The 19,026-nt window shown below is 50.3% G+C and overlaps 1 protein-coding gene across 5 annotated transcripts in view; it reads left to right on the forward strand.

Annotated features, from left to right (window-relative positions):
* The window catches only part of FLNA (filamin A), a 99,530-nt gene that overhangs the window by 24,349 nt on the left and 56,155 nt on the right, over window positions 1-19,026 (forward strand). For all 5 annotated transcript variants that reach the window (XM_077329674.1, XM_077329677.1, XM_077329675.1 and 2 more), the window contains exons 3-10: window positions 6,576-6,824; window positions 8,249-8,346; window positions 10,678-10,825; window positions 12,213-12,331; window positions 12,612-12,689; window positions 12,781-12,943; window positions 15,977-16,177; window positions 17,072-17,209. In XM_077329674.1, the coding sequence (XP_077185789.1) occupies window positions 6,576-6,824; window positions 8,249-8,346; window positions 10,678-10,825; window positions 12,213-12,331; window positions 12,612-12,689; window positions 12,781-12,943; window positions 15,977-16,177; window positions 17,072-17,209 (1,194 nt within the window). The remainder of the gene's footprint in view (window positions 1-6,575; window positions 6,825-8,248; window positions 8,347-10,677; window positions 10,826-12,212; window positions 12,332-12,611; window positions 12,690-12,780; window positions 12,944-15,976; window positions 16,178-17,071; window positions 17,210-19,026) is intronic.

A 19,026-nucleotide genomic window follows, 5' to 3' on the forward strand; every position in this document is an offset into this window, starting at 1 on the left:
AGCATCAGGCTCTTCTCCAGGGAGTCCTCCCTTCTCATGAGGAGGCCAAAGTAGTTGAGTTTCATCTTCAGGATCTGGCCTTCTACGGAGCAGGCAGTTCTGATCTCCTCTAGGACTGACAGGTTTGTTCGCCTTGCAGTCCAAGGGACTCGCAAGAGTCTTCTCCAGCACCAGAGTTCAAAAGCCTCAATTCTTTGACGCTCGGCCTTCCTTATGGTCCAACTTTCGCAGCCATACATTGCAACTGGGAAGACCGTAGCCTTGACTAGACGCGCTTTCGTTGGCAGATGCCAACTAAATCAATGTGTACGTGCATAGTAACTGTGTTATCAATGGCCAGGCATTGAATAAAACCAGCGTACATACAAGATTTGTTATAGCCAGTTGGCTCCTTTACATAAAAGGATATATTCAGGACACTGTGGACGAATAAACCCCCTTGAGGTTTCTAATGTTTTGAAAACCACCTCTGCAGCATCCTCTGGACGAAGATTGGCTCCTGGTTACTAGGGACTTACTGCTCCCTGAAAGAGCATGCCTGGACAGGGTCCTTCTCTTGAACCTTCATTTCAACAGCATCATGTTGGCCTGGCAACTGTGCCACGCTAGAACGAAGTTTGACTCCAGTGGCACCTTTAAGACTGGCAAGGGCAGCGTGCCTTGCCTCCACCAGGGCTTAGGGCCTTTTCGGTCCTGGCCCCGACCTGGTGGAATGAGCTGCCGGAGGAAATCAGGGCCCTGACGGAGCTAAAACAGTTCTGCAGGGCCTGCAAAAGGGAGCTCTTCCACCAGGTCTACAGTTGAGGCCAGGTGGCCGGATGGATTGGGGCCCCTCCTATAGAAGTGGTGGTGAATTCCACCTGCACCCTCTTCCTCCCTCCCTCCCCCTCTAGATGATATTGGGGCGAGTTTGCCGGCCGTGTCTTAAGGGTTTTTAGAGATGCAATCTGACTTTATGTCTGTTTTGAGGGGATTATACTGGGGCTTTTGTTCCGGCAACTCTGACCTGCCGTGAGCCTTCAGGGAGCGGCGGGCAATAAATTGAATAAACAAATAAAATCTTTCCTATGGACACATCTTCAGATCGATAAAGGTGCGCAGCTGTGTTGAATCCAGTGGTGCTCTGAATTCAGTGTCCCCTTTCAGACTGGCCAAGTTGAATTCTAGGCGTGAGCTTTCACTGGCAGGCCCGCTTCTTGAGTGATTCAGCTGAGTAGCCGTGTTGGTCTGAAGTAGCCCAATAAAATCAGAGTCCAGTCAGGCACCTTGAAGACCAACACAGATTTCTTTCAGGCGTGAGCTTTCGAGTGCAAGCACTCTTCCTCAGACTAAGAACTGATGGTCAGTTATGATGGTCAGTTCTTAATCTGACAAAGAGTGCTTGCCCTCGAAAGCTCACGCCTTGAATAAATCTTTGTTGGTCTTCAAGGTGCTACTGGACTCTGGTTTTATTGTGGTAGAACTAAAGTTTAAGTCCAAGCCAGATCCTGGGAGCTAAGCTGGGCTCACCTGAGCTGGTATTTGGATGGGAGATTTCCAAGGATCTGGGAGGCAGTTCCAACAAGGAACACGAAGGGACCACGAAGTGGAGACCGGCAAAGGCGAGCCCCCTCTGGGCATCCCTGCCCTGGCTCCGTTACACATGCAGTGCGATAAACAAACAAGTTCAGGGGCATCTTTGAAATAAACAGAATCGAATTGTGGGCGTCGTCTTTCCTGTGCATGCACACTGCCTCGCCCGGCACAGAGATTTCCCCCCCTTGGCGACAACAGTGCGAACGCCGTCAACCAGTGGCAATCAGAGCTGACAGACTAATTACCTGGTGTTGGATTATTGGCAGGGTGCGTGTGTGGTTATGCGTCAGCAGGGTCCGAGGCTGGCTCAACTTGGAGGGAGTTAACTTGGCTGACTTTGCTCGGTTCTCCTCTCCCAGCTCTGCGGGAATATCTTGGCAGCATCCCTTCGCTTTGGGTTCTCGGAGGGAGATCGTTCCAGCCCCGTCCCATGCTGCCTTCCGGAGGGCCTAGCTTGTGCCGCTCAGCGCTCCTCTGTTGCCTTTTCGATTTTGGTCGTAACTCCCACGTGAATCGATGCAGAGAGCGACTTTCTTCTAGCCTGCCTGCTCCTCTCCAGCAAAAGGATATCATTTCTAAGCTGCTGGTGGCCCTCCAGGGGAACTGACTGGCCATTGTGTGAGACAGGATGCTGGACCAGATGGACCCCTGGCCTGATCCAGCAGGGCTCTTCCGATGTTCTTAGGAAGGCCTCAGCCTCTCTGCCCTGTGGCTGGCCCTGCAGAGGACCTGGCTGGCCCCTGGGTGAGACGGGAGGCTGGACTGGAGGGACCCTCCCTGGCCTGACCCAGCAGGGCTCTTCTGAGGGTCTTCTCAGGGGAAGGCCTCGGCCTCTCTGCTCTGTTGATCGCCTCCAAAGGAACTGGTTGGCCTCTGTGTATGTCAGGATGCTGGAAAAGATGGACCTCCACTGGTCTGCATCAGCAAGGGCTCTTCTGATGTACTTGCCTGAGATCATGTGGCCTTTATTTTGTGAAGGGACCTTGTTGGGAGGCAGAATTATTTATGGTGGGAAGAAAATCCTTTTTGTTCTGGTTTGCCATTTCACAAGTCCTGCTCTGTTGACGGTGGAATGGGCGTCTGAGTTAGTTTCCAATTACATTTGGGGGTGCTTTGGGGAGGAGAGAGGCCTTTGCAGCCTAGAGATGGGCTGTCACTCCAGAGGATTGGGGTTGGGGGTAGTCTGACACCCCCATACCTCAGTGGGGTCCAAGGCCCCCCTACCCTCCAAAGCTGCTGCCTTTTTTTCCCCAGGGGAACCGATCTTTGCTCATTTGGAGGTCAACTGAACCGACAGGTCTGGTGCACTGGCCTTTAAGTTTATAAATATTTTTTAAAAATTAAATAGCTGGGGATTTCCAGGCCCAACCTGGAGGTTGGCATCCTTTTCGACATGTGCAGGGAAGTCTGGGGAAAGCACAGATTCTTGACCTGTTTCTCCAGCCTTGGCCTGGAATTTTATCTGCCTTGAGGTGAACTTCACTCTGACTGGGTCGGAGCACAGGCAGATGTGGAGTGCATCTCCCCCCCCCTTGCTTCTCCGGGGTCTTTTGTTTCCTGCTGGGGAGGGGGCGTTTGCCCATCCTTGGGCCACTCTGCTGAGCTGGCAGCACTCGAAGGGCTGTGATTCAGCTGGCGAGTGGCTTCCTGGAAGGAAGAAGAGCCCTTGTGAATCTGCAAAGGTAATGAGATCACCTGTTTGACTCAGTGGCTCTTGGATGCTGGAATGGCAGGGAAGAATGAGGCTCATTGAGGGGTGCCAGCCTCCAGGTGGGAGCTGGAGATCCCCTTGGTTCTGCAGTTCATCTCTAGGCAACAGAGACCGGTTCCCCTGGAGAAAATGGCTGCTTTGGAGGAGGGCTCTAGAGAGGCTCATGGGAATTGTAGTCCATGGACATCTGTTTGGCTATCCCTGCATTATACTCCATTGAGGCCTCTCCCCACCCTAAAACCCACCAACTCTGGTTTCGTCAGATCGCCTGTGACATGTAATGTGGTTTCCAGGCAAACAGGGCAGTTGTTGTGCAGAACATAGGGAAGCCGTGGCAAAGAACTGGAAGCGGTTTGGGAGAAGAGCAATATGGAGCGATGCAGAATACCTGCTCTCTCAGTCTGAACTTACTTTACTGATTTAGTGGAGAATGCATCCCTCATAGCGAAGCATCCAAGGTCACAGTGTCAAGTCTGAACTGGTCCACAGCATCCCCAATGTGGCTTTCAAGACAAGAGGCATTCCGAGGCTGTTTGCCTTTGCTTGCCTCTGCAGAGCAACTCCGGACTTCTCGGTGGGCTCCCCTTCAAGTACTAACTTGGGCTGGCCTGGCTTTTGTGTTATGCACAGGTAGGGGGGCCAATCAGAGCAAAGATGCATAAGTAGCTGAGCAATGAACAGAGCTGAGATTAAAACAGCATATCCGGTAAGATGCATATGTAGCTGCAAATTGGTATAAACAATAGATGTGGGAACGGAGTTAGAGCCCAGAACAGAAACCCCAACAAGTTCAGTTTCTGGATATAAATGAGAACTGAGTGCCTTAGCTCATGTGGTGGGGTAACAAGCCGATATCCCTGTTAAGCCCAGGGGAGTCCACTGTCCTGAGTGTTATAATAACATGCAATTCAGCAAGCTATTGTTCATTTTTCTGAAATTTCTGTTCAATGGAACAGCTACCTTGAGGTCCCCTGTTGAGTGCCCAGGGAGGTTAAAATGTTCTCCCACAGGTTTCCCATAAAACTGAGTCTTGCATGACTCTTGAGGACACTGGTGATGTCTTTTTCAACTAAGTGGGAATTGAGAATCCAGAGGCGGGACCTGAATTCCCCTCTGCTGTGACTGGCCCCCACAGTGTACGTGTTGGAAGTGCTGTCAAGTGACTTCTGACCTATGGCTACCCTATGAAATAAAACTCTCTTGAGTCCAGGGTTACCTTTAAGACCAACAAGAGTTTAATTCTGGGGATCAGCATTCATGTGCATGCACACTGTAACTGAAGTGTAAAGGTAAAGGTATCCCCTGTGCAAGCACCGGGTCATGTCTGACCCTTGGGGTGACGCCCTCCAGCGTTTTCATGGCAGACTCAATACGGGGTGGTTTGCCAGTGCCTTCCCAGTGTACACGAACACAAAAGGTTATCCCTTGAATAAAGCTTCATCAGTCTTCTAGGTCAGGGGTAGTCAACCTGTGGTCCTCCAGATGTCCATGGACTACAATTCCCATGAGCCCCTGCCAGCTGGCAGGGGCTCATGGGAATTGTAGTCCATGGACATCTGGAGGACCACAGGTTGACTACCCCTGTAATCTAGGCGGCCTCAGACTCAAACTGTGCCGTCTTGTTGAGGGTCTTGCAAATGGAGGGCCACATGGCTTTGCCTTAAAAAAGAAAAAAGATTTTATTCAGAAAACAAGATATTGCAGGAACAGAGCAAGTTGCTACGTATATCATTCACAGAACCTCGAATATGAACATTAAGCTTGAAACATCGCAGGATACCATCTGCATTTTTCAAAAGCACCAATTATTTCCCCCCCTCGCGGTTTATATTTCCCTCCTTTCAAAATAACTCGCCTAAATCACGTAACTTTTTCTATCCTGCTTCATCAATCGATACATTCTAATGTTGGGCTCTGTTTTCTGTTAATATCCGGTATTGATTTGCTTGGCATCAGATATGTACGTTTGGCCATGGAGGCGTGTCCCGGACTTTTGTTCACCCGTTCTGTGTGATCTGGTAAAGATCCTCTCTCCTGTTTTGATACATATAAAATCCTGGCCCTAGATTTAGCAAGTGTACATGTTGCTACTGTTTGGCATCTGCTTGTGTGGCTTCCTTTTTTAAAGTAACTCTTTCTTGAAAGTTTTTGGTGAAGTAAACATGGAGAAAAAAGTAACAGAGAATAAAAAAGGAAATGAAAAGAGGGTATAATATTTTTCTAAATGAAAGCATACATGGGTGATAAAAAAGAATAGAAATGTATTTATTTTATATTTATTTATTGTATTTATACACCGCCCTCCCCGAAGTCTCAGGGCGATTTATATGAAACAAGAAAATGATACAGATAACTCCATTTATAGTATAGTATAAATGAAATACTGTACTATAAATGGAGTTATCTGTATCATTTTCTTGTTTCATATAAATCACCCTGAGACTTCGGGGTACAGTATGAATGAAATGAAGTACAGTAAATGAAATGAAGGACAGTATAAATGAAATGAAGATGAAACTCAAATACTTTGGCCACCTCATGAGAAGGAAGGACTCCCTGGAGAAGAGCCTAATGCTGGGAGCGATCGAGGGCAAAAGAAGAAGGGGACGACAGAGAATGAGGCGGCTGGATGGAGACACTGAAGCAGTCGGTGCAAACTTAAATGGACTCCGGGGAATGGTAGAGGACAGGAAGGCCTGGAGGATCATTGTCCAGGGGGTCGCGATGGGTCGGACACGACTTCGCACCTAACAACAACATAAATGAAATAGAAAGGACATAGAAAGAGCAGACTTATAAGAGTTATATAGAATATATTAGTTCCTCATTTATCATACCTAATAAAATATATTGACGTACCCTAGCGTCCCTTATTAATCCAGTCTAAAGGTATGCCGATGTATCTTTAAATTAATCTCTTATTTATTTCCTTCTCCCCGCATTGAATCCTTAAATCCCTCAGTTAGCAATTCATTTGTTGTCTTGATGATGCAAGAAGTCGCTAAGAGGTTCTCATTCCGTTTCAAAAGAAGATGCCGATTTTTCTCTGATCCGTGCCGTGAGTTTTGCCGTTTCGGCCGGTTCTCCTGTTTTTGAGCATCCGGCCCTCGGCCGTAGGTAGGGTCTCATGTTTGCCGTTCTGTGCTCATAGTTTCCTCGCAGCTGTTATCATATACAAAAACGTCCCCCAGCTTCCGTGACGGGGCCGCCCGTCTGCTGGTGGGTGGGTTTCCGTGGCGGTCGCCCCTTTGCCCCCCGCACTGACCGGTGCCCCTTCCTTCCCCGCCAGACAGCAAAGCCATCGTGGATGGGAACCTGAAGCTCATTTTGGGCCTCATCTGGACGCTGATCCTGCACTACTCCATCTCCATGCCCATGTGGGACGAGGAGGACGACGAAGAGGCCAAGAAGCAGACCCCCAAGCAGCGGCTGCTGGGCTGGATCCAAAACAAGCTGCCCCAGCTGCCCATCACCAACTTCAGCAAGGACTGGCAGAGCGGCCGGGCGCTTGGTGCTTTGGTGGACAGCTGCGCTCCAGGTACGGGAAGCCCTGGCAATCTAGGGCAACGAGGGCAAGGGGTATCCAAAGGGGAAGGCGGTGTTTAGATCAGCCCAGGGCTATGCGTGGAACAGTGGGTGAAGCTAAGTAGCAAGAAGGCGGGCATGCAGAAAGTGTGTGATAGTGCACACGGGACCCGGGTTTGAATCCTCACTCTGCGGCGGAAGCTTGCCTGGAGACCTTGGGCCCATCAGAGACTTAGCTCGGTCTCCCTCACAGGGTTCTGGTGAATGTTTTATCCATTTTATCCTTGCGATGGCCCTGCGAGGTAGGCTAGGTGAAGAGTGCTAACCAGCCCAGGGCTGCCCAACAAGTTTCTACAGCACTGGTGGAGATTCAGACTTGACTGTTTCGGATACTAGTCAGACACTAGGAGGGAAAGTCTGAGGAGTCGGGGACTTTTCAGTTCAGACCCCAGGCAGCAAAGAGGGAGGCGTGATAGAGGTTCATAAGGTGATGTTCCGAGTGGAGAGTGGGGAAAAATATTTCCCCGCTCTCCTTGAACACTAGAACTCAGGGGTATCCAGAGAAGCTGATGGGCAGTAGGTTCAGGACATACCAATTTATGCAGAGAGAGATTAAAATGTGGAATCAGCCTCGGCCTCTCTGCCCTGTGGTTGGTCCTTCAGAGGAACTGGCTGGCCCCTGGGTGAGACGGGAGGCTGGACTGGAGGGACCCTCCCTGGTCGGACCCAGCAGGGCTCTTCTGAGGGTCTTCTCAGGGGAAGGCCTCGGCCTCTCTGCCCTGTGGCTGGCCCTGCAGAGGAACTGGCTGGCCCCTGGGTGAGACGGGAGGCTGGACTGGAGAGACCATCCCTGGTCTGACCCAGCAGGGCTCTTCTGAGGGTCTTCTCAGGGGAAGGCCTCGGCCTCTCTGCCCTGTGGCTGGCCCTGCAGAGGAACTGGCTGGCCCCTGGGTGAGACGGGAGGCTGGACTGGAGAGACCATCCCTGGTCTGACCCAGCAGGGCTCTTCTGAGGGTCTTCTCAGGGGAAGGCCTCGGCCTCTCTGCCCTGTGGCTGGCCCTGCAGAGGAACTGGCTGGCCCCTGGGTGAGACGGGAGGCTGGACTGGAGGGACCCTCCCTGGTTTGACCCAGCAGGGCTCCCCTGATGTCCTTTGGAAGGCCTCAGCCGTTCTAAGATGACCATCTCTAGAGAGTTAGATGAGAGTCCTTTTGGGAGTCAAAAGTTCCCTTCATCAGATACAAACAGGAATGGGTAACCCTTATACCTCACTTCCAGGCAGAATCAGTTTGGAGCCGCATGTTCTAATGCTGGGCGAATTGAGGGTTGCCAGTTCCTTGGCACGGAAGGTGGGGATGTGCCTTTGCTTCTCACAAAGAGAAAGGGGGAAAGGGACAATTGCCTGTCGCTGACGGGGGAAGGTTTTCTCTCCAAACAGGACTCTGTCCCGACTGGGACTCGTGGGATGCAAGCAAACCCATCAACAATGCCCGGGAAGCTATGCAGCAGGCGGACGACTGGCTGGGCATCCCACAGGTAAGCGGGTAGCAGTTGGGAAAGGCTCTACCGTGTGGACTGCAGCCTGGGGCATCTGAATTCATAGACGTGGCCAAATGTTGCAAGCGCAGGAGGCTGGGATGGATTTGACAGCATTGCTAACTTTTCCCGGTCTTGAAAGGCTGCAGGGTACCGAAATGTTGTTCCTTGGCGTCTAATAATCCTGCACAATTTCTTTCGTATTCAGGGATTCACAAAGTGCTTGGCTCAGATATATTTGAATCAAGGAGCCCCCTGAAAGGTTAAGGAGATATGTGAGCAGCCCATTATTGTGGATACAATGCGAAGAGAATTAAGAATGTTAAAATACATGAAAATGAATGTTATTGATTGACAAAGAAAGTGGAGACTTTTTGCTTAGAGTACATGCCAGTGGCTCTGTACTACATTGGATGCTTATTGATCTGGACCTTGTAAGGAAGGTGCATAATGAATTTATCACCTTGTCACAGCTGCATCGCACCAGGATCTACAGAATTTCAACCTAGCCCTAGAATCCTAGAGTTGGAAGGGACCTCCTGGGTCATCTAGTCCAACCCCCTGCACTATGCAGGACACTCCCAACCCTCTCGCTCATCCACTGTCACCTGCCACCCCCTTGAGCCTTCACAGAATCAGCGTCTCCGTCAGATGGCTCTCCAGCCTCCGTTTAAAAATCTCCAAAGATGGAGAACCCACCGCCTCCCGAGGAAGCCTGTTCCACTGAGGAACTGCTCTGACTGTCAAGAACTTCTTCCGGATGTTTAGACAGAATTTATTTTGAATTGATTTTATCCCATTGGTTCTGGTCCGTCCCTCCAGGGCAAGAGGGAACAACTCTGGTCCATCCTCTATATGGCAGCCTTTTAAATACTCAAAGATGGTGATCAGATCCCCTCTCTGTCGCCTCCTCTCCAAAGACCGATCTCCCCCAACCTTCCCTCCTACATTGTCATCTTGTCCAATGTAACAATGTCCAATCTCTACTGGGTCTTTTTAATTATTGGACAAAACTTACTGTGTCTGGAGCCAGTGTATTTACAATCTATGTATGGTTATGTATCCTACCGAAGAAGGCAATTGTGCCAAAACACATTTGGTTCAGGTCATTTTGTCCGTATTTAAGATTTTAATAACCGATTTTATACGTGAGCCTAATATTGAGGCCTTAAAGTGCTTTTAACTCTCTTTGTAAATAGATGTATTTTCATAGATCGGAGCATTCTTAATTTACACATTGTATTTATAAAAATTGCCTGCATGTTTGTATCTTTTTAACCTTCTGGGCGTTCTTGATGCATTTTGGGGGGTTAAGTTCTTTTCTTTTTTTCTTTTGGATATTAAGAGGGGCAGTCAGTGTTGGTCTGGGACTCGGAAGAGTCAGAATTCCCCTTGGCCGATACAAATGAGAATGAAGATTCATTTATTGCTATAACCAAGTCAGATGGGTGCTAAAAGAATAAATACATTAGGGCAGAGTGATCTTCATTCTTGTGTGTATCTAGTAACAGGGAGCTTTAACTCTTGAAAGCTACTTGGAAAAAATTCCTGTTGGTCTCTATCTAAACGGTTTGTTCATTCATTCACCCTCCACTGCGATGTCTGAGGATCTTGGGCAGCCATATTGGTCAGCAGTAGAGGAGCTAGATTAGAATCCAGGGCACCTTAAAGGCCAGCAAGATTCCCAAGAGTCATAGGCCTGTCCCAGGCACCTTTGAATGCCAGAAGAACATACCCCCCCTGATGCCCCAGAGCCTTATGCCTTTTAGGGTTGCCCAAATAGAATGGCCCAGTCTCAAGGCCAAAGGCCAAATTGTTTATGTAAACCATTGGAGGCTGGGCAGGGGGAGGCATGGAAGCAGCTTTTCGGAACCTGGCAGCAACATTTTGGTGGCTGGCTTTGTGGCTGCAGGGCGGTCCTGTGGGATGACCACGTGGGGTGGAGACCCAAGGTCATTGGCTTTACCCGTAAGGGCATCCCCTCTCTCCGCCTCCAATGGGAAGGTAATTGTATTGTTCTATGCGCAGGTACTTTCGGGGATCCATCCCACCTGTGTCAAAATTGTATTTCTATTCTTCTGCAGTTGAATTAACAATCGTGAAAGGTTTTCCAGCCTAGCGGTCGTTCTGTTTGGGCATTGTACGCTAAGCAAGCAACCCTAAAAGGCCCAGTTAAGGTGCCGCCGGACTCCAGTCTTGCTCTTCGTGTGCAGACGAACGTAGCTACCGTCTGAAGCTAACTCCATATTTGTTTGCTGCGTTCCGGGGTTGTAAATCACTGTTTCAACATCTCCCTTGTCTCTCTGCTGCTGGGATCTGTGTGGATCGTAGGTGATCACTCCGGAAGAAATCGTGGACCCCAATGTGGATGAACACTCGGTCATGACATACCTCTCCCAGTTCCCCAAAGCCAAGCTAAAGCCCGGAGCCCCCCTCCGGCCCAAGCTGAACCCCAAGAAAGCCAGAGCTTATGGACCAGGTGAGGAGTCAAAAATGGGATATTCCTGGTGGGCTTGGGAGAATCGGGAGGCCCACCAACGAGGGGTGCAGGATCCCTAAATTGGGGACATTGAGGCCTAAGCAAATGAAGGGAAGGGTCTTTGGGAAAGTGTTTTGAATCGTTGCTGGGCCGCTTGTACGCAAATGGGTTTATATAGTTCTCAATCTGGCTTTATCCATGAGAGTTATTGCATTATCGAGTTCGTAGACCATGCAAGCTGCCCTGGGGCAGGCAACCGAGAGGGGCAGCGTATAAATCCCGAAATAACTAAATGTATTCCCAAAATGTGTGTCCCTCCTTCCAGCCCTTCCTAGGGCTGCTGAGGTGGCTTCACAGTTTAAAATGTATGTGACGGAATCACATTTCAAGACCAAACATACCTCACCCAAACAATTTTTTTTAAAGAGTTGAGAAGACGTACAGAATGTAAAAACAAACATTAAAATATTGGTTAGGAAGGAAGGGATCGCTGTGGGAACGCTGAGGGATCATGGAGGGGATGCTGAGGGAAAGGATGGTTCACTCTGGGAATGCTGAGGGAAAGGAGGGCTCACTGGGAATGCTGAGGAATCGTGGAAGGAATGTTGAGGGATCATGGAGGGAATGCTGAGGGATCGCTGTGGGAACGCTGAGGGATCATGGAGGGAATGCTGAGGGAAAGGGACGGTTCACTCTGGGAATGCTGAGGGAAAGGAGGGCTCACTGGGAATGCTGAGGAATCATGGAAGGAATGTTGAGGGATCATGGGGGGAATGCTGTGGGAACGCTGAGGGATCATGGAGGGAATGCTGAGGGAAAGGAGGGCTCACTGGGAATGTTGAGGGATCATGGAGGGAATGCTGAGGGAAACAACATCTTCAGCTGCTGTTGGAAGATGCCAGCAGAAGGGTATGGACAAACCTGGGGTTCCAGTATTTCGGTGCTATGACCAAGAAGGCATTCTCCCAGGTTGCCAACTGCCCAATTTCAGGAGACGGGCACCCAAAACTGGACCTCCAAGGACATCCATGTTGGTTGGGCATATTTATAAGGGAAAAAGTGGTTTTTCAGGTACTATAGAGGCCTTAGCATGGTCTCGTCTCAGGACTTATTCTTGAACTCCTGATGAAATGGCTGTTTGGTCACTGCTGGAGTAGGCTTCAGCTCTTGATCTAACTATTTGCCTTGGTCTTTAGCAGATCTGCAAAGCAGGCTGAGTGTCATTCCCACACTGCAAATGTGGTATTTCAGCATGCTTGCCTGAAGCGACCTCTCCAGTTGTGGGTGGGTAGGGCTTGACTTTTGACTGCTGTGCTACAGCCTTCTTCTGGGTGTCGCTGGGCTAGAGAACCTCATGGTCACTGCTGTCTCCGTGGTTGTCCCTCAGGAATTGAGCCCACTGGAAACATGGTGAAGAAGAAGGCCGAGTTCACCGTGGAAACCATCAGTGCTGGCCTGGGAGAGGTGCTGGTCTACGTGGAGGATCCCGCCGGGCATCGGGAAGAGGTACGTGGCTGTGGAGATGCACAAAAGAGGAAGATGGCTTGCTAGAGCGTCCAGGATTGCAGCTGCTTATCTGAGTTAGTGGTGGCTGCAGCCTGAAAATTCAGAAGTATTTGCTGGGCAAAAGCCCCACCCACTGTCTAAAAACACTTCATGGGCAACAGGAAAGGCGTCAGAAGGCCCTGGTGGTTCCCACAGGCACCACTTCGGGGAAGCCCAGACTAGAGATTTTGAGAACAGAGAGGGCCTAACACCTTAGCTTTTTCTCTCTTTCTCCCTCCAGGCCAAAGTCATTGCCAACAACGACAAGAATCGGACGTTCTCGGTGTGGTACGTGCCAAAAGTGACGGGTGTTCACAAGGTAAGCGTTTGGCAGGCAGGCGGAAGAAAGTTCCAGAACTGGGCCTTGTCTGGGCGCCAACCACTCTCCTCTCCTTCCATCCTTGCTTCAGGTGACCGTCCTGTTTGCTGGGCAGCACATTGCCAAGAGCCCCTTTGACGTGAACGTGGACAAATCTCACGGAGATGCCAGCAAAGTCACCGCCCAAGGCCCCGGCCTGGAACCCACAGGGAACATAGCCAATAAGACCACCTATTTCGAGATCTTCACTGCTGGTCAGTTCAGGGAGAGGGGTGTTCTGAGTAGGGATGCGCGGTTCGGCTCGGCTTGGTTCGGTCACCTCAGTGATCACTGAGGCAGCCGAACCAAACCAAAGTGCACATCCCTAGTTCTGAGGGTGTATGTACACTAGAAAACACAATTATAACCAAGGTGGTGGCCGATACACACCCGAGTTTCTGTAAATATCTAAAGCCCATACTCGACTCTCGTCCATGTTCAAATATTGCCGAGGCAATAAGGTCCTCAGTCTGTATCCAAAAATAGCGGCTGTGTCTGAGGTAAACACGAAAGTGACTTCTTGCATCTCGAGAAGACCATAGAGCTTCTGCTGACCCCTAGAGTGGCATGACGTCACTTCCGGGTTCCCCTGAAAATGACATCATATTATCAAGGTTTTGCTTTCCTGTTGCAAAGCTTCAACCAAGTTTGGAAAAGCTTGGTTAATCTCTGGAACAGTCAGCATCGGAGGCTGTGGTTTTTTTTAAAAAATGTTCTTTCAAAGGACTTCTCTCAGTGCTCAGGTGGTGGGGGAAATGGTAACAGATGGTAATTTCTAGCAGAGATCGGATATCCTTGACGCTGAATGTTTCTTGCCTTCCTGGCTTTTAGGCATGAGGTTGAAGCTGTCTCCAGAAGGACTCAGTGCTTGGTCTGGAGTATTAGAGGGAATTCCACGAAATTCGAACTCGGGGCTTCTTGGCTCAGAAGGCAGCAGCTTCAACAGCTGTGGCCCGCTGCCCCCTGATCCGGGTGTGGTCGGGAGAATCCCTTCTTTAACTCCTGTCTCCAAATCCCCGGAGGTTTATCCGCGGCTAATCTTCGTTCGTCTTTGTCCTCTGCGTGGGAAGGGAACACCTAAGGTCCGATTGTCTTCGGCAGGAATAAACATTTGGATGGTTGTTTCTGAGCCGTGTGGGCGGGACCCTTTTCGGAGTGCCGTAACTTGTCCGGGGGTTCTCAGCGGCCAGGAGCTTATTGAGTTTGGCAGGCTGTGAAGTTTAAACAATGAAGCAATGTACACAGGATGGTTTGCGGATTGGAGTCGGCCGTCCCGATCACTTCCAGTCTGTCCGGGAATGCCCGTTTCCATAGGAACTGGTTCCCCCCCCCCCTTACCTGGCGTCCGACTCCTCTTCTCCCTTCATGCTGGAGGCTGTTCCTTAGTCCAGCCACGCTTAGCAAGACAATCGCTTTCTTGTCTTGCTGCTTTCGGTATCTTAAGCCTTCCTTGTGGGCGGTCCGAATCGGTCCTTCTGTCTTAATCCGACCCGAAACCTGCCTTGTGCTAAGTGGAGCAGAACTTAGGAATTCCTTCCAATTAAAGAATTGTGACTTTAAATGGGAGCCAAAAGACAGCTGGAAAAGGGAATTGTGTAAGAGTGCTCTGGGCAGCTTGAAAGAACTGCAGGTTGAAACCCCTAAGGCTGTTCAAAAAGTTAGCTTGAATGTAATAATAATAATTATTGTTGTTGTTGTTATTAAAATTCCTATGCTGCCCTTTTGGAACCGGCTCAGGGCAGTGTATGTCAAACAGGTACAAGAAGTTAAAATAAAATACCATCATAAAACATAAAAACAGTTTAAAATGTATTAGAAGAAGAGTTGGTTCTTATAGGCCGCTTTTCTCTACCCAAAGGAGTCTCAAAGGGGCTTCCAGTCGCCTTCCCTTTCCTCTCCCCACAACAGACACCCTGTGAGGGAGGGGAGGCTGAGAGAGCCCTGAGATTACTGAAGAAGAAGAGTTGGTTCTTATATGCCGCTTTTCCCTACCCGAAGGAGGCTCAAAGCGGCTTACAGTCACCTTCCCTTCCTCTCCCCACAACAGACACCCTGTGAGGGAGGGGAGGCTGAGAGAGCCCTGAGATTACTGAAGAAGAAGAGTTGGTTCTTATAGTCCTGATATTGCTGCTCAGTCAGAACAGCTTTATCAGGACTGTGACCTGAATCACCACTGATTTCCAGACAGGAGGTCCGTTCCCACGGAGGAAACGGTTGCTTCAGAGGGGAGGTCTCTCTGACTTTGCATTCCAGCCAAGTACGTTCCAAATCTCAAATTTTTCAAGTAGGAGTTAGCAAGTCAGATTTTTAAGCGTGAGAAAATCCAGTGCTGTAGTTCCAACAAAATTGGCCTCCTGGCTCATATTCGGCGCACGTTGTGCAACATCAGAAAAAAATGAGCCATAAATATTTGTTCTATTGAGCATGTGGGATTTCTTGCAAACAGATGAGAAACATCTCAAAAACAGCGTAGTAAAAGAAGAATGCTGTTTTCCTTGCTGTCTCCATAACTTACTATTTTTCAGAGGGTTGCTGCATTGATCTGTATTTGAACAGTTAGATGTGAGCCCAGTAGCTCCTTAGAGACCCACAACATCTTGGTGGAATGAGCTTTCAAGAGTCACTCGCTTCATCAGATACTAGTAGGAATGGAGATCTCTTCATCTTTATATACCACTCAGAAGCTGTAGAATGCTTTTGTAAAGAATGCCCATAGGCAGGGGTGGCCAAACTGTGATTCTCCAGATGTCCATGGACTACATTTCCTACGAGCCCCTTCCAACATGTGCAGGGCAGGGTGTGCTGGCAGGGGGTCATGGGAATTGTAGTCCGTGGGCATCTGGAAAGCCGCAGTTTGGCCATATTGTAAATCAGCTTGTCCAGTGGCACCTTTAAGACCGAAGTACAAGGCGGGGAGAAATGTCAATCATTAATTAATAATAATTATTTATTAATAATTATTATATCGTTATTATTAATTAATTATTATTAATTATTAATTAATTGGTGGTAAGACTTCCTGACTTAAGATGACAAGGCAAGACCTGATCCGGGGCTTGCTGTGTAGAGAAATCCTAGCAGGGGTTGCCAGCTGGTGGCTCTCCAGCTGTCTATGGACTACAAGTCCCATGAGTTCTTGCCAAGGGATTCTGGGAATTGTAGTCCAGAGACACCTGGAGAGCCAAGGCTTGGCCACTGCTGTAAAAGGATGCAAAAGGTCCTGACCGGAGATGCTTTCCCTGCGTCAGGTGCCGGAGTCGGGGAAATCGAGGTCGTCATCCAAGACCCCAGTGGCCGGAAAGGGACGGTCGAACAGCAGCTGGAAGACAAGGGCAACAGCACGTACCGCTGCACCTACAAGCCCACCCTGGAGGGGACGTACACCATCTACATCACCTTTGGGGGCATGCCCATCCCCCGCAGCCCTTACACGGTCACGGTGGGCCAAGGTAAGGGCTGGGCTGCTTTGTACTCGGCGTCTCCGCTTGGGTTTCCTCTTCGTGGCTGGAAGCGGGGCGGAGGGTCTATCCTGTGCTAACCTCTGTCCTCTCCTCTCCGCCTGCCTGCTCCTTCTCCTGGCCAGCTCTCCTCTGCTCTATTCTCCTCCTCTCTGAAGAGCCACCTTCCTGGATCTCTGCTGCCGTCTCTGCTGTCGCGCACCTGGACTTGGGGCCAATGGTATTTCTCTCTGGGGGCAGGAGGAGGGGCGGGAGGGATGAACCCGGAGCAGGAGGGAGGCCCCGGCGACATTGCCGGAGATGCAACGGCATCCCTTCCAGCATGCACCGGAAATGGCGCCATCACGTTGGTCTGTTGGGCATCGGGAACCTGGTGGCAATTGGTGGAGGGTGGAGAGGAGTTTATCAGGAGTAGAAGGGGAGGCCCAGACGACATCATTGGGGATGCGGCTGGAACATCACATCATGATGTTCCACATCATGATGTTCCACTCTGGCATTTGGGCAAAACCTCTTTGGTAAAAATGGCTTCTACTGCAGAGTTTTTTCCTCAAATACCAATGTGTTGCCCAGACATCCTCTATGTGGTTATATCACTTCCTGTCCACGCAGGAAGTGACATCACCACGCTGCCGGTGAAGAAGCCTAGGTCCTCTTTTTCCTGATGACACCACCACCACCACCAAGCTCCTGCCTCCACTGGTGGTCTTGCAGGGGGGGGCTGTCCATCTGCCCCTGCCCCATGGAGGGGGAAGCTCTGGGATTTCCCAGCCTGCCGTACCTTTCAAGGCCCAAGCATGTTGTTGCCCGTTCACAACCGCTGGTCAAGTGATACGGGTTTGTTTCCGATTCCCACTCGGCCTCTTTTCCTCTCTGCCGCGGCAGCATGTAACCCCAACGCTTGCCGGGCGGTTGGCCGGGGCCTACAGCCGAAAGGGGTCCGGGTGAAGGAGACAGCGGATTTCAAGGTCTACACGAAAGGAGCCGGCAGCGGTGAGCTCAAAGTCACAATAAAAGGCCCAAGTAAGTCTTAACTTTATCTCACTGACTTTTAAAAGAGGAATTGTGGGGAGTGATTGTGGCTCAGTGGCAGAGCCTCTGCTCGGCATGCAGAAGGTCCCAGGTTCAGTCCCCGGTATCTCCAGTTGAAAGGACCAGGCAGGAGGGGGTGGGAAAGACCTTGGCCTGAGATCCTGGCTCAATGGCAGAGCCTCTGCTTGGCAGGCAGAAGGTCCCAGGTTCAATCCCCGGCATCTCCAGTTGAAAGGACCAGACAGGAGGGGATGGGAAAGACCTTGGCCTGAGACCCTGGCTCAATGGCAGAACCTCTGCTGGCCAGGCAGAAGGTCCCAGGTTCAATCCCCGGCATCTCCAGTTAGAAGGACCAGGCAGGAGGGGATGGGAAAGACCTTGGCCTGAGACCCTGGCACAGTGGAAGAGTCTCTGTCCAGCATCCAGAAGCTCCCGGGTTTGATCCCTGGTTTCTCCAGTCGAAAGGATCAGACAGAAGGGGATGGGAAAGATCTTGACCTGAGACCCTGGCAGAACCAGCACAAAATGGCTGCCACAGCTTAACGTAAATCATGCAGTGAAGATTTTCATCCTGTGGTGTCAGTTGCTGCCACAGCAACGGATTAACGAAATCTGTGGAGCCAATCTCCAGGTCGGGAACCCCTGGAGTCGGCCACAGGCTGTATTTCAATGACAGCAGAGGTTGAACATCCTATCACACTCCCATCTCCAAGCCCCTCTGGCTCATGAAATTCCTGAGTGTGTGTGTGTGCGTGTATGGGGGGGGGGGAGATTAGACTTCCTGCCATAAAAGAAACCCGGCCCCCTCTTGGGTGTTTGAAAGGTCAAGCAAAGAAGCGAGGAGGGAAATAGGCAGGGGAGGGGGGAGAACCGCTGAAAGGCCAGGATGGGCAGGACCAAGACAACGATCATCGAGTTCTGGTCTTGCCTGGGCTAGACAGAGAGGTATGCGTAATGATAGGCGTCTGGGTTTGACGTCTGCCTCTGGTCTCCAGGAACAATCTGCAAGGATTGGGAGGGGAGTTGGGCAATTCAGGCCCCAGAGAGAGCCCAGAGCCTCCACTGAGGGACCTGGCAAGTCTCAATGGAGAGATAATATCTCCAGAACGTCTGTCTGCGTTCGCTTCCCTCCAGGGCGTGGCTTAACTGAGGACTTGGAGGCGCAGAACTTGGAGGTCATCAAAGGGGAATGTTACGACATCCGGCATTCTTTGGGACTGCCAGACAGCGAGGATCACCTCGGCTAGTTTGGAGATGTTTTGGGGTGTGTTGTCTAGAGCAGGGGTAGTCAACCTGTGGTCCGCCAGATGTCCGTGGACATTAAGTGTCAAGGTTTTGATTTGGGTCTTGCATCTTGCAAGTGGGGTTGGGTGGAGCGATAGGATACTGTGTGTGTCGAAAAGCCAGGGTTAATCAGCCGCTGTCCAGTTCAAGGAATTGTGATGAGTCGTGTGCCCCCCCCCCCCATTGCTCAGCATTTCCACTATGAGTTATAGCCCTGAAGCAGCCACTGGATTTGAGCCTGCCCAAGGTTGGCAAAAATAATACCTGCAAAAAAAGAGAAACAAGGCCATGCAAGTAGATGGGGGCTTCTGCACATCATAGAATCCTAGAGTTGTTGGTGCGGGTGAAGAAGGAGAGTGCAAAAGTTGGCTTGAAACTCAACATCAAGAAAACGAAGATCATGGCATCCGGCCCTCTCAATTCCCGGCAAATAGATGGGGAAGAAATGGAGGTAGTGACAGATTTTATTTTCCTGGGCTCCAAGATCACTGCAGATGGGGACTGCAGCAAAGAAATTAAAGGAC

This window comes from Paroedura picta, chromosome 3 (assembly GCF_049243985.1).
Source record: "Paroedura picta isolate Pp20150507F chromosome 3, Ppicta_v3.0, whole genome shotgun sequence".
NCBI lineage: Eukaryota > Metazoa > Chordata > Lepidosauria > Squamata > Gekkonidae > Paroedura > Paroedura picta.